The sequence below is a fragment of the Mangifera indica genome, chromosome 12 (genome assembly GCF_011075055.1).
Source record: "Mangifera indica cultivar Alphonso chromosome 12, CATAS_Mindica_2.1, whole genome shotgun sequence".
NCBI lineage: Eukaryota > Viridiplantae > Streptophyta > Magnoliopsida > Sapindales > Anacardiaceae > Mangifera > Mangifera indica.
In genome coordinates this window covers 4,142,375-4,156,848 of record NC_058148.1, presented here as the reverse complement: position 1 = coordinate 4,156,848, position 14,474 = coordinate 4,142,375, and the positions used below count along the sequence as shown (strand labels likewise).

General features: G+C 31.3%; 1 protein-coding gene across 1 annotated transcript; it reads left to right on the top strand.

Annotated features, from left to right (window-relative positions):
• Positions 1 to 1,247: 1,247 nt before the first annotated feature.
• LOC123193765 (WAT1-related protein At1g25270-like) lies at positions 1,248 to 3,607 on the top strand. Its single transcript, XM_044606853.1, has 7 exons — positions 1,248 to 1,507; positions 1,919 to 1,981; positions 2,203 to 2,319; positions 2,409 to 2,664; positions 2,760 to 2,918; positions 3,034 to 3,185; positions 3,274 to 3,607. The coding sequence occupies exons 1-7, from the start codon at positions 1,314 to 1,316 to the stop codon at positions 3,533 to 3,535; spliced, it is 1,203 nt and encodes a 400-aa protein (XP_044462788.1). The 5' UTR covers positions 1,248 to 1,313; the 3' UTR covers positions 3,536 to 3,607.
• Positions 3,608 to 14,474: the final 10,867 nt, after the last annotated feature.

Genomic DNA, 14,474 nt, shown 5'->3' with positions numbered 1-14,474 from the left:
ATTCAATAAAAAGGGAGCTACCCAATAAAGTATAAATGCAGAGACGCCTCTTCCACTTGCACTTGGCGCTTGCAAATAGACCTGCAAAATTTGACGTGATTCATTAATTTGATAAAAAAGAAATTATATTAAGATTATTTTTTTATACTAAAAATAATTCGGATCAACTTAGGATAGGCTTTCAAAAAATTGAGTCAATTCAGATTGATATAAAATTAATTCGAATTGATTTGAATTACCAAAAAATTTTATATAAAATATTACATATCGCCATGACAGTAAAAAATTTTTAATATCCTTTATTTTTTAATTTTATGAAAATGTTTTAATCTATAAAATCTTTATTCTCTGAATCAATAAAGAAATCAACGCTGCATCTTTAAACACCAAATTTATATTACTCAAAAACATTCATTATAATTTAACAACTCTTTTTAATATATTTGTAAAAAACTATTTTTAATTTATTTGAGTTTTTTTTCTTTTGTGTGTTATAAGTATTACTAATTTGAACTTATTATATTTGGTGTGTTATATTTTTATATTTGTTATTGGTTTTAATATTTATATCAATTACATTTATCATATGGATTAGAAATTATATTTCTTAAATATTTGACAAGTAGTTATTAATTTCATTTGTCATTAATTACATTATTTTGAAATTTAAGTTGTAGACTTATTTAGATTATTGACTACGATATTATATTTTTTTATCCTTACAATGATTATATAAAGACAAAGAACAAAATTAGTATTAACTTGAAATAGACTAATTTTGTTTAAAAAAATATCATTTTATGTTAAATTATCTTTTTATGTATTATTTTGTAATAAATTATGTTATTTTTTAACATTTAATAAAGTGTATGTTGTCATAATAAATCATATTGTTATATTTTGTATTTTGAAATGATTTTACTAATTATATAATTTAGATTGATTCGGATCAAATCGGGTTAATACAAAAATATTTTACTTTGGTCTAGTATTGAAAAGTTTTGACATGATTATATTGTTGATCGAGTTAGAGTTTAAGCCTTCAATATAAAACATAAAATGGCACGATATAAACACAATTTTATAGCACCAATTGTCAGGTCTACTCCCGCATCAACATGTGCGCCTTGCTGCCTCCCGCACTCTTTCGGGCTGCGTATGAGGTGACGTAATTCACAAAAGTGTAACCCTACCTTTCACTATAAAAACTAACTCAGACTCAGTGCCCTTGCATTCATCAATTATTCTCACCATCCTTTCGATTTTATCATACACCATAAAAGCAAAACCAGAAGAGAAAGACATTTAGAATTATGGGTCAGATTTATGATTTCATTCATGGTTTAAAGCCAGCGATGATGATGGTGGTTGTTCAGGTGGCCTTTGCCGGTGTAAATGTGCTCTACAAATTGGCGGCCAATCAAGGAATGAGTTTGAGTGTAATTGTTGCTTATCGATTCATTTTCGCTGCGGCTTTCATGATCCCTCTTGCTTTCTTTGTTGAAATGTTTGTCTCTTTTCCTTATTAGATATCCTCTCTTTCAGTTCTTTCTTTTTTCAGATATAAAAAATTTGAATTAAAATTCTTTTATATTCTCTAAACATTCTTGGTCTTTCATTGTTGCTGTGGTTTTTCTGGTCAGTGTTATCACCATAATGGTATCTTCTAGCGCTCTAGCAAGTTCTAATTTTTGTTTGAAACTTCCAAGAGAAAACGAAGCGTCTCTCTATTTCTGTTTGGAACTTTCAATAATAATATCATTGAAGCCACGAGAAGAGAACTCACCAGACAACTTGCTTTAAAAATTTTTAAAGGAAAAAAAACCATTTTAAAATGAAGAAGTTAAAAAGTTAAGATTTTATAGGATAATTTGAAATGTAATACGCTTGTTTTAATTATTATTTTTTAATTTTTCAGGAAAAGCAGACCGAAATTGAATTGGAAGATACTATTTCAAGCATTTCTATGTGGGCTATTCGGGTAAGTGTATAAATGCATGCATGCATTATTGCATATATCCAAATATATATATATATTTTAAAATTTTCTATATTAAACACACGTCAAAAACAGTAAAAAATATCTGTAACTTAGCTGTTTATAAAATAATATTGTATATTTATAAAATTAAGTAAAAAAATTTTAATTTAATAAGATTAAAAGATAGTTATTATTAACTCTTTATATTACTTGAATTGCAGGGGATCATTAGCTCAAAATTTGTACTTGGAGAGCATGGCCCTAACATCTGTAACTTTTATTTCAGCTATGTTTAATCTCATTCCGGCAATCACCTTCATGTTGGCCGTTGCTTTTAGGTTAAAACTATAATAATAATTTATTTATTTATTGATTTTGTATGTAAACGAATTAATATTGATATTGATATTGATATTGATGATTACAGACTAGAGAGATTGAGAATACAAACAAAGGCCGGGAAGGCAAAAGTGTTGGGAACATTGTTGGGAATAAGTGGAGCAATGCTTCTCACATTTTACAAAGGAAAAGAGATTAATATTTTCTCAACAAATGTGAACATTCTACATTATGATGGTAATTCACATCTCACATCTCTGCACGCAGAACCTCATAAGCGTCTCATTGGCTTCCTGTTGGCAATTGCCAGTTGTCTTTCCTATGCCTCGTGGTTGATTATTCAGGTTATTAATCATGCTCTAATCAAATAGTTCTCTTAACAACACTGTTAATTACAAGCATGAATGTTTTACAGAAGATACTTATTTAAATTTTGCAGACTAAGATGAGTGAAGAATACCCATGTCAATATTCAAGCACGGCATTAATGTGTGTGATGGGAGCAATCCAAGCTATTGTTTTTGCCCTATGCAGAGAAAAAGACTGGAGCCAGTGGAAGTTGGGTTGGGATATTAAGTTACTGACCGTAACATACTCAGTAAGTTTTCATTAATAAAACAACTTTAATTGCATTCACTCTATTTTTAGTCATAATCAAGTTACTGTGAATGTAAAAGTTTTTTTATTATATTAACTGGTAATTTGTGTGACAGGGAATGGTGGCTTCTGGTTTAATGGTGACTCTGCTATCATGGTGTGTGCGAATGAGGGGGCCTCTATATGCGACTATTTTTAGTCCTCTATTGCTTGTGTTCGTAGCTTTTATTGGTTCTTTAATACTTGATGAGAAGCTACACTTGGGCAGGTAAAAATCAAATTATTTTATTTTCTAAGATGTAAGACCCCTTTAAAAATATATGGTAAAATTTAAGAAATTTTGTTTGTTGTTTCAGCATACTTGGTGCGACGTTGATTGTGTGTGGACTTTACTCGGTGTTATGGGGTAAGGGAAAGGAGATGAAGAAAGCAACTCAATTAGTACCATTTAAAGACTTTGGAGAATCTGAATCAGTTGAGGTTGAGGTTGTTATAAACTCAAACAATGACCAAACTTGTAATACTAACCACAACATCATTAGTAATATGGGTGATGCAGATATCTCATCTAAGGAAAATGAAGGAAAAGAAGAAAATGTGATAGTGAAGATAAAGTAAAGCAAAGAAAAAGAAGAAAATGATTTGGAAGATAAATGTATCTGATAGAATGTAATGAAGAAAGCAACACCATCCAGGAATGTAATGAATTAATGTATATCAATCAAACTGTCCTACACAATAATTCCAATTACCAAGCTGTTTTTCGTTGAAAAGACGAACTCTTGTCAAAGTTTGCACTTGAAATTTTCTATCACTTAAAAAGGTAAGATTCTGCCGATCCTGGGGTTTGAAATGTGAGAATAGGAGGGTCTATTGACGTCAAAATTGCATAATGGTAGACCTCTTGCATGAACTTATTAGTGGCGCCACCACGTTAATGCAGTAAAATGTATATTAACTTTTTAAATATGTGTCAGCTTAAATTTAGTTCAATTTAAAAGTCAAATTAATTTACTTTAAATTCAATAATTTACAAAGAGAAAATATGAGTAATACACATATTTAAGAGCAGTACTATGTGTACCCATTTTTGGTACACAATTCATGTATACAGTGATATGTCATCATATGATAAAGAAACATTCAATCACATGATAACACCTCATCTATGTACACAAATTGTGTATAAAAAATTGGTATACATAGTTTTATCGCATATTTAATATATATCATCAAATAATTAAATAATTTTAAATTAAATATAAAATAATATTGAATCATATAATAACATATTAAATATAATAATTATTTATATTATTATTTTTATATATAATATATTATTATATATGCTTATTTTATATACTTAAAAATAGGTGCTTGACACAATTCAATTACCGGTTGGGGATATTGTTATGCACGAACGTGTAGGCGCTGTAAAGTTTTATACATATATTTTAAAGCATCCGGCTATTGCTACGCACAGTTGGCGTCATAGAAAAGTCTTATATTTTTATGAAGGCCTATAAAACTACTTCCAAGCAAAAATTGATGTCATTGTTATAAAATAATAGAATAAATGACAAAGTGATTGAATTACAAAAATGAGAATTATGCTTTTATTAAGCCAAAGCCACGGCAAAAGGTAGAAAGAAGCAAGAAGAAGCAAGAAGAAGCAAGAAGAAAGCAAAGAAGTGAATGATTTTCATGAGGAGAGGAGGGGGGTATTTATAGAAATTTGCCGCCCCTCCAGCCAATAAAAATGGTTTCTTCCAAGCTAAGTTTCTAAGGCATTTAATGTCTTCCCATTCTCTTTAGGCCAAAGTAAAAAAGATGGGGTGGAAAAATCCACCATGCATAACACTCCCCCTTGGATTTCCACTACTTACAGATAATTATATTAACTTTGTTAAGGAAAAACCCAGTGGGATAAAAAACCAAAGCAAAGGAACATAATTATTTAATATCCTGTAAGTTGGCGTTGGACGTGCTTAAACTGCCTCATTAAAAACCTTACTAGGAAAACCTAGTGGGACAAAACCTAGTGAAGGAAAAAAGAGTACAGGGCACCTTTTGTCCAATATTGGCTAAACTTTCAAATTTTACCTGAGGAATGCTCCCCCTGATAAACGCTCCCCTTCTTTGTAGTAAGATTAACTTGGTTGCTTGTTGAGTTGCCGCATACCGATGTTATACACTAACTTCTCAAATGTTGATGTCAGTAGTGTCTTAGTAAACAAATCTGTAAGATTTTCACTGGATCTGATTTGCTTGACATCAATCTTTTTACTTTGCTGGAGCTCATGAGTGTAAAAGAACTTCAGTGAGATATGTTTGGTTCAGTCTCCTTTGATGTACCCACCTCTAATTTGGGCTATACATGTTGCATTGTCTTCATATAATGTGGAAGGAGTGTCTGTTGTAGAAGGAAGACTACATGCATTCTGAATATGATGGATGACAGATCATAACCATATACATTCTCGGCTGGCTTCATGGAGAGCTAAAATTTCTGAATGATTTGAAGAAGTTGCAACCAAGGTCTGCTTGGTGGAGCGCCATGATATTGTTATGTCATTATAAGTAAAAACATATCATGTTTGTGAACGGGCCTTATGGGGGTCAGAAAGATAACCAACATCTGTATATCCAACCAAACTAGAATTTTTAGGAGATTTAACAGAATAGAATAATCTCAAATCTCTAGTTCCATATAGGTAACAGAGTATATGTTTGATTCCATTCCAGTGGTGACGGGTTGGTGCAGAGTTAAATTAGGCAAATAAATTAACTGCGAACGATATATCCGGTCTTGTGCATTGGGCCAAATATAATAAAGCTCCAATAGCATTAAGATATGGTACTTCAGGACCAAGTATCTTTTCATCTTCTTCTTTAGGACGAAATGGATCATTTTTTGGATCAAGAGACCGAACAACCATTGGGGTGCCCAAAGGATAAGTCTTATCCATATTAAAGCATTTTAATAATTTTTCAATATACGCTGATTGATGGATAAGTATTTCATTTGAATTGTGCTCGATCTGCAGGCCGAGATAATATTTTGTTTTCCCCAAATCCTTCATTTCAAATTCTTTTTTCAAATATTCAGCAGTTTTTGAGAGCTCTTCAAGAGTCCCAATTAAATTCATGTCATCAACATAAACTGCTACAATAGCAAATCCTGATTTTGACCTTCTGATAAAGACACATGGGCATATAGGGTCATTCACATAGCCCTCTTTTTTCAAATATTCACTGAGGCGATTGTATCACATACATCCGGATTGTTTTAATTTGTACAATGGTCGTTGTAATTTAATTGAATACAAGCCTCTTGATTTGACCCTTTTTGCTTCAGGCAATTTGTATCCTTCAGGGAGTTTCATATAAATTTCAGTATCTAAATTTTCATACAAATAAGTAGTAACTACATCCATTAGACACATATCTAGTCCTTCAGAGACTGTTAAGCTGATTAAATATCTGGATGTGATTATATCTATCACAGGTGCATATGTTTCATTAAAGTCTATACCGGGCCTTTGGAAAAAGCCTTGGGCTACAAGCCTAGCTTTATATCTAGCAATTTCATTTTTCTCATTTCTTTTTCTCACAAATACCCATTTATATCCAACGGGTTGTACGTTTTAAGGTGTTGGAACTACAGGCCCAAACACTTGATGTTTTGCTAGAGAAGTTAATTCTGCTTGAATTGTTTCTTCCCATTTAGGCCAATCATGTCTTTGTTTGCACTCAGCCATAGTACGTGGCTCAAAATCATCATCATTTAGAATTTCAGTAACTACTGCAAATGAGAATATATCATCAACTATAATTGTTTCACGATTCCACATTTCTTGTGCATGAACATAATTTAAAGATATTTCAATATTCTCATTTTCCTGTTCTTCAGGATTCTGTACCACTTCAGGGGCTTATGCCACTTTAGGGGCTTGAGTCTCTTCAGGGACTATAACCTCTTCTGGAGGAATATTTGTTTGATTATTTGCCTTTCTTTTTCGAGGAACAGTGTCCTTTGATCCAACAGGTCTACCACGCTTCTGGTGTGAGGTAGATGGATCAGTCACGGCTCAAATGGATTGTTCAGCAGTCACATTGATTCTTGTTAGTGCATTAGCAGCTGGAACATGTGATCTTGTCACTTTTGCCGTATCTACAAATGTATTAGGCATTTGGTTGGCAATAATTTGTAATCGCACTATCCTTTGCACTTCAGTTTCACTTTAGGAGGTGTGAGGATCTAAATGAGACATGGTAGGTACATACCAAGTAAGTTCATGCCTAACTTTAAGAGGCATTTTCTTTTCCTCTAAAGACGGGAAAGTTGTCTCATCAAAGTAACAATCTGTAAATCGTGCAGTAAAAAGATCACTTGTTAATGGTTCCAGTTACCTGATAATGGATGGTGAATTATATCCAACATATATTCCCAAGCAATGTTGGGGTCTCATTTTTGTGCGTTGAGGAGACGTAATAGGGACATAGACAACACAACCAAATATTCTCAAATGAGATACATTAGGTTGGTTACCAAGGACCAATTGTAGGGGAGAATATTGATGATAAGAAGAATGTCGCAAGCGAATTAACGCTGCAGCATGTAATATAGCATATCCCCATATAGAAGTAAGTAATTGACTTTTCAGTAATAAAGTGCGTGCAATTACCTGGAGTCATTTGATAAGAGATTCAGCTAATCCATTCTGTGTGTGGACATGCGACATTGGATGTTCAACCTTAATTCCCATAGACATGCAATAATCATCAAATGTTTTGGATGTAAATTCACCAGTATTATCTAGTCGTATTGATTTGATCGAATAATCTGTGAAATGTGTCTTTAATTTGATAATTTGTGCTAACAGTTTAGCAAATGCAACATTTCGAGTAGGCAATAAGCAAACATGAGACCATCGTGCAGATGCATCAATTAAGACCATAAAATAACAAAATGACCCACTTGGTGGATGAATGGGTCCATATATATCCCCTTGAATCCTTTGCAGGAATTATGGGGATTCACCTCCAATTTTGGAGGGGATGGTCTTATTACTAATTTGCCTTGAGAACAGGCGGTGCAGAATTGTTCACTGGACAATAAAATTTTATGATTCTGTAATGTATGTCCATGTGAATTTTCAATAATCCTACACATCATTGTAGATCCTGGGTGGCCTAAACAATCATGCCAAAGTATAAATGCTTTTGGATCAACGAACTTCTGGTTCGGTACTGCGTAGGTTTCAATTGCCTTTATGATTGTATAATATAATCCAAATGATAAAGCAGACAATTTTTCTAATATAAGCCTTCTTTCGGAGGCATTACTAGTTATATAGATGAATTATGCACCATTTTCACTCATGGTTTCAAGATGATAACAATTTTTTCTTATATCTTTAAAACTCAGTAGATTTCTTCTAGATCTACTTGAATATAATGCATCATTGATGCTTAATTTGGTCTCATTGTTTAACATAATTGTGGCTCTTCCGGAGCCTTCTATCAGATCAATTGATCTTGATATGGTATTTACTTTAGCTTCGATCAATGCTAAAGTTAAGAGAAATTTCTTTTCCTTAAGAATTGTATGCGTTGTTGCACTGTCCACCAAAAACATGTCTCCCACATTAGCTTTTGAAGTCAACACTTCAATTTTGGAGTTCATTTCCTTTCATTCAAAAATTACGTTAGTTATAACGTACACAAAATATTGAAAGGAAGAGAACATGATACTGAAAGAGAAAATAATATTTATGACTCCAAAATATATATGATGGACTTATAAAAATCTTGGGCATCTTTGTCACTATGCTGTTATTCTTTGAAAGAAGATTTGAAACATCAAGAATTATTAGATCGACAGGATCTAACTTATCAAAAATTTAATTCTTATGGGTGTTTAATATAGATCCACCCAATGTTTGTGTGTACTACAGGTACACTACCAATGACATTTATAACCACACTTATTATTTTGTGGTTTACCCTGCATTATAATTTACTTCGTCTCAGTCTTGGTCCACTTCTGGTGGTATGACTGAGATTTCTATTATTTCTCACATCCATATAACTACTTCTGATAGTTGCGTTCACTTCAGAGAACGATATATAACAAGAAAATATTAATTCAGAAGTTTCTTTTCCGATATTGCTACTATAGGAGCATAAAATAAAATGTGGGAAATATTTTATCTTTCACATTCAAGAAAAGATTCTGAATATTATAGAGTTATATTAAATATAGAGTCATTGGGAGTATTATTGAATCTGATGTTCAAATCTATCTTTCAAATTTCTTCACAAATTTAATGGATTTATCATTATATTCATATTTCGGCTTGCAACCCTTCAGGGATATAACGCCGAAAAATAATAGCTTTGTATTTGTCCTTCTGGGACATTTTATTTAGTTAGTTTTTCAAGGCTTATAAATTCTAGGTGGAGACTCATGCAAAAAGCCCATTTAATATTATCCATCCAATTTTAGGAACTTCAGGTTCAATTATTGTCATATTTACAAAACTTCTGGTTTTGTAGGAGAAATATTGGGATTAATTTTGGAAGCTCCAGGTCCATATATTATCTCATATTTACAAAACTTCTAGTTTTGTAATTAGTATTCAGATTATTATAATACGTATTCTGATTATATTTTGAACTTCAAGTCCATATTTTTCACACTTTATGCAAACTTCAGGTTGCAAAGGTGATATCATTATTCTAAAATAAAGACTTTGATGAAACTTGAGACTTCCGGCCCATATATATGTATTCTCATGATTTTACAAACTTCAAGTTGTAAATCGTAAAACTTTGGGACTTCGGGCCCATATATATATATATTCACACGATTTTACAAGCTTCAGGTTGTAAATCGGATATAAATAAAAATAGAGATTCAAATAAATAAAGATACAAATAACTAAATATGCAAATAAATAAATATTTAAATAATATCAGGACTTCTGGTCCAGATTCTTGGTTTTTGTAAACTTCAAGTTACAAATGATATTTATGACTTCAGGTCTAAATTATGATTTCGTAAACTTCGGATTACGAATGATATTCAGGATTTCAGATCCAGATTCATGATGTTCAGGACTGCAAGTCCAGATTCATAATTTTGTAAACTTCAAGTTACAAATAAGATTCAGAATTTCAGGTTCAGATTTATGATATTCTAGACTTCAGGTCTAAATTCATAATTTTGTAAACTTCAGGTTACAAATAATATTCAGGACTTCGGATCCAAATTTATGATATTCCAGACTTCAGATTTAGATTTAAGAGTTTCAAGACTTCAGGTTCAGATTTACAATTTTGCAAACTTCGGGTTGCAAATATTGTACAATTATAATGGAAAAATTAAATAGAAGCATAACAGAAATTAAAAGATAATTGGGATATCACAACTAGGATATCCATATTTATAATATATAAGCAGCATAACGGTATAATGGAAAGATATAATATACCTGAGTTGATCGTGCTGATAACGTGTTATAAAATAATGGAATAAATGACAAAGTGATTGAATTGCAAAAATGAGAATTATGATTTTATTAAGCCAAAGCCACGACAAATGGAAGAAAGAAGCAAGAAGAAGCAAGAAGAAAGCAAAGAAGTGAATGATTTTCATGAGGAGAGGAGGGGGGTATTTATAGAAAATTTGCCGCCCCTCCAGCCAATAAAAATGGTTTCTTCCAAGCTAAGTTTCTAAGGCATTTAATGTCTTCCCATTCTCTTTTGGCCAAAGTAAAAAATATGGGGTGGAAAAATCCACCATGCATAACAGTCATAACATTCTTTAGATATTGTTAAAGACCTGTGGGCGCATTTGGTTATAGTGCATAAAGATTGTTTTAATAATTTATTTTTTATTAATAATAAAAAATTATAATAATTTTTTATTATCGTAATAGATAATATAAGTAATAATTTGATTACTATCTTCACCTTTAGTATTAAAAAATTATCAAGGTAATCTTAATTTTATTATAATTATATTCTTATTTATTAATTTTTTTAGACAAAAATAACTTCATTTTTAATTAATAGAACAAGTAATATAGAAAATATTTTAAAATAATTATACACAAGAGTATTTAAATAAAATAATTTACTAATATTATTTTATTATACACAATAATTATTTATAACTATCAAATTTTATTATACACAATAATTAAAATTTGAAACATATAACCATGCATCAGAAGTACAAACTTGTGTACTTTTGGTACTTTTTAATTTTCTAGTTTTAAGCAAATACACGCTCATGTACTTTTGGTACTAAGCAAAACACATTACCATGTAATCTATTTCTTTTTTTTCATTTTCACTCACCTTAAAATCGTAGCCATCATGTGCCGCCACCGTAAACCAACTTTAGCAAACCTTTTTCAATCAAATCAATGCTGATAAACTCATCTTTGGCCACTATCATCCTCATTCTTCTTCGAATCAAAGCTAGACGTCATTGGGTCTTTATCTTCACCCAACATCTCATGTGTTTCTTCATTCTCTGAGCAAGTTGACATCAGACTTAGTATTTCTGACCACCATGAGCATCAATCTTCATCAGTAATTAGTCTAAAAGCATCGGTTCACTTTATTCCTATCCAGATTGCTCCATTTCCCTCAAAATATGAAAAGGTGAACATGTTACCAAGAAGAAAATCCATTGTTCAACCACAGGCATACAAAAATAGTTTCGAGATTATCATGAAAGATCTAGATCAACGGTGTAAGCTTTAGGAAGTTCAAACAAAAGGTATCTTTAATGGTCATTGCTTTGATATGAATATTATGAATGAAATTGGTGTTGGAGATGAATTAATAGAGATAATTAGAAGGATGAGATAGAAAAATTTATTTCTCATGCATTTGGATGTTTATAAAGATTAGGTGTATGAATTTTATAGTTCTTTATCGATGCCTATGGATAATGATGCAAAAAAAATTTGTGGCATGATTTGGGTGGTGTCAAGCCATGTTATGCAAATATGAAAAAATCAATAGGATTCAACCGTCTGATAATAAGAATTATATACTGGATGTTACCATACATATTGAATGCAAGAAAAAACACCAGTGGACATGTATCTGTGCAAGATTTGGTTTTATTAAAGGTCGTAATGGACGGGAGACAACTAGATTCAGGAAAATGGTTAATTCATAAGATTGTTGAAATTGGAGATAAAAAAGTGGAGATCCAGTTCGAGATGATTGTCATTTTCATCGCGATAAAATTGCAAGTCTCTCTTGAGGAAAGTGACAAAGCATTCATACAAAAATTGCAAGTCTCTCTTGGGAATCAAGCATTTCGAGATGATTTTCCACCACCTCAGCCATGACATCCTTTCATGCATCTCATTTTGATCTTATTAATTGTATATCATAACATTTTTTTTAGGATCATGATTCATTTTTAGTACTCAAACTTACTTTTATATTTATTTTGTTATTTAACATGTTTATGGTTGTGGATAACATAGATTCTAGGTATCAATTTTGAAATTACGTATCAATACCTAGTTGACATAGATAAATTGATGATGCCTTTGACTTTTTCTTTAAATATTTATATTGATCATCTTAATGATGGTTTGAGTTTAAATTATGTACTTTGAAGTATATTGCCATGAGACGATAAATTTATTGACAATGGACATTGATTGATTATTTGCAAAATGTTATATTTTATGGATTGAAATTGAGTTGATTGGTTGAGATGAATGGAAGTTCGGTGTTCCGAAAGAAGTTTGGGTGGATTGAATGGATTATATTGAAGTGTAATTTTTGTTTGAAAAAAAAAATTATCAAAAATATAGGAGACACAATGCCAAATTTTTTTTTAAAATCTTACTGAATGAACTTGTTTTTAACACCAAAACTTGGTAATCATGTTTGTTATAATGTGTTAAAGTAAGGGAAAGTATATAGTCATTGATTAAGGGGGAGAGATTGGTTTGTTTTAAATGATAATGAATTATTGTTAAGTTTGTTGATGAAATGATTTGGTTTTTGAAATTTCCTTTTAACTTGAAATGGTTAATTGGATGACTTTATAAATAGGTTGCTCTAAATGGTTAATGAAAAGATTAAATAAAATTGATTAATTGCAATTGATTTCCTTAAATTGGAATTCAAATGAATCCTGAGCTTAAATTTATTATTAATTTTTTATTAATGTCAAAAAATGGGGAGAAATGGTTTGAATACTCGTTAAAAATTAAATTTGATTTTGCATTTTTCATGCTTGAGCAAAATGTGGAAATTTATGATAATGTTAGGGGGAGTATTTTTAATTGCATATTTTTTTTATTTAAATTTGGTTTTTATCATCAATCAAAAAGAAAAAGATTGTTGAACCCCTAGATGTTTTAATGATGCTAAAATTGCAAGTTCGAATATCTAACATTATTTAAGTAATGTGCGAAAAACATTACAAAGTGGATACAAATTGAAAATTGTAGAAACAAGACATGCATGCCCATGCATCATGACTACACATTCATGTATCGAGCCAAAACACAAGGAAAAGTGGTTGTGTATCCTTCCTGTGAAGTTTTCGACAAAAGTAAATATGGTCAAACCAAATACACGCCCACGCATATGAATACATGCCTGTGTAGAAAGACAAAACTCAAGGAAAAGTGTTCTTTTATCCTTCCTCGTGTAATTTTAGGCAAAAGTCAATATAATCAAATCAAATACACGCCCATGTGCCTTAAAACACATGCTCGTGTATTAAGGACACCTATCCCTCTGCCTGTCCCTTGCCCATCCTTTCATGTCTAAAACATTCTAGAATTTTAAAGATGCAAGGTAGGATATCTATCTTAGAATTAGGGACTGTCGTCCCTCAAGCCTTTGGGAGCTTTGACCAAAGATTGATCAAGCCTAAAAAGTAGAATACATGCCCATGTGCCTTAGACACATGCTCGTGTGTCTCATAGTTTTTTCATAAAAATTGTTGGTTCAATGCTCAACAGATATATTCTCCCAACCAACGATCATATAAGCTATTCTAGTCATCCAAGACTATAAATTAAAGACTCTTTAATGGGGAATAGGCTAGACATTGCTAATGTAAAATCTAATACGCATTTTTTCTCTAATTTCTCTCCAAAGTTTATAACTTAATTTCTTGAGAGATACACTTGTGCTCACTTTCTTATATCAACCTTATAGAGGCATTCACATTTATTTTTCTATATTCAAACAATCTTGGGTGAAATCTCGGATAAATTATTGTGGTAGGCACAATCTTGGAGAACTAATGTACATAGGCAAAATCATGAAGAACTATTGTAAAGAGACGCTATCTTTATGAGTGAAATTTCAAGTAGGTGACGTAGGAGGCTTAGAAGAAAAAACTTCAAACCACAATAAATCTTGAGCATTTCATTTTTTTACTTTCTTTACTTTATGTATTATATTTATGTTATATGTTTAAATAATCCTATTTATCCCCCCTCCCCCTCCCGAAGGATTATTAGTTATTTGAGATTTTTCAATTTGGATGAGA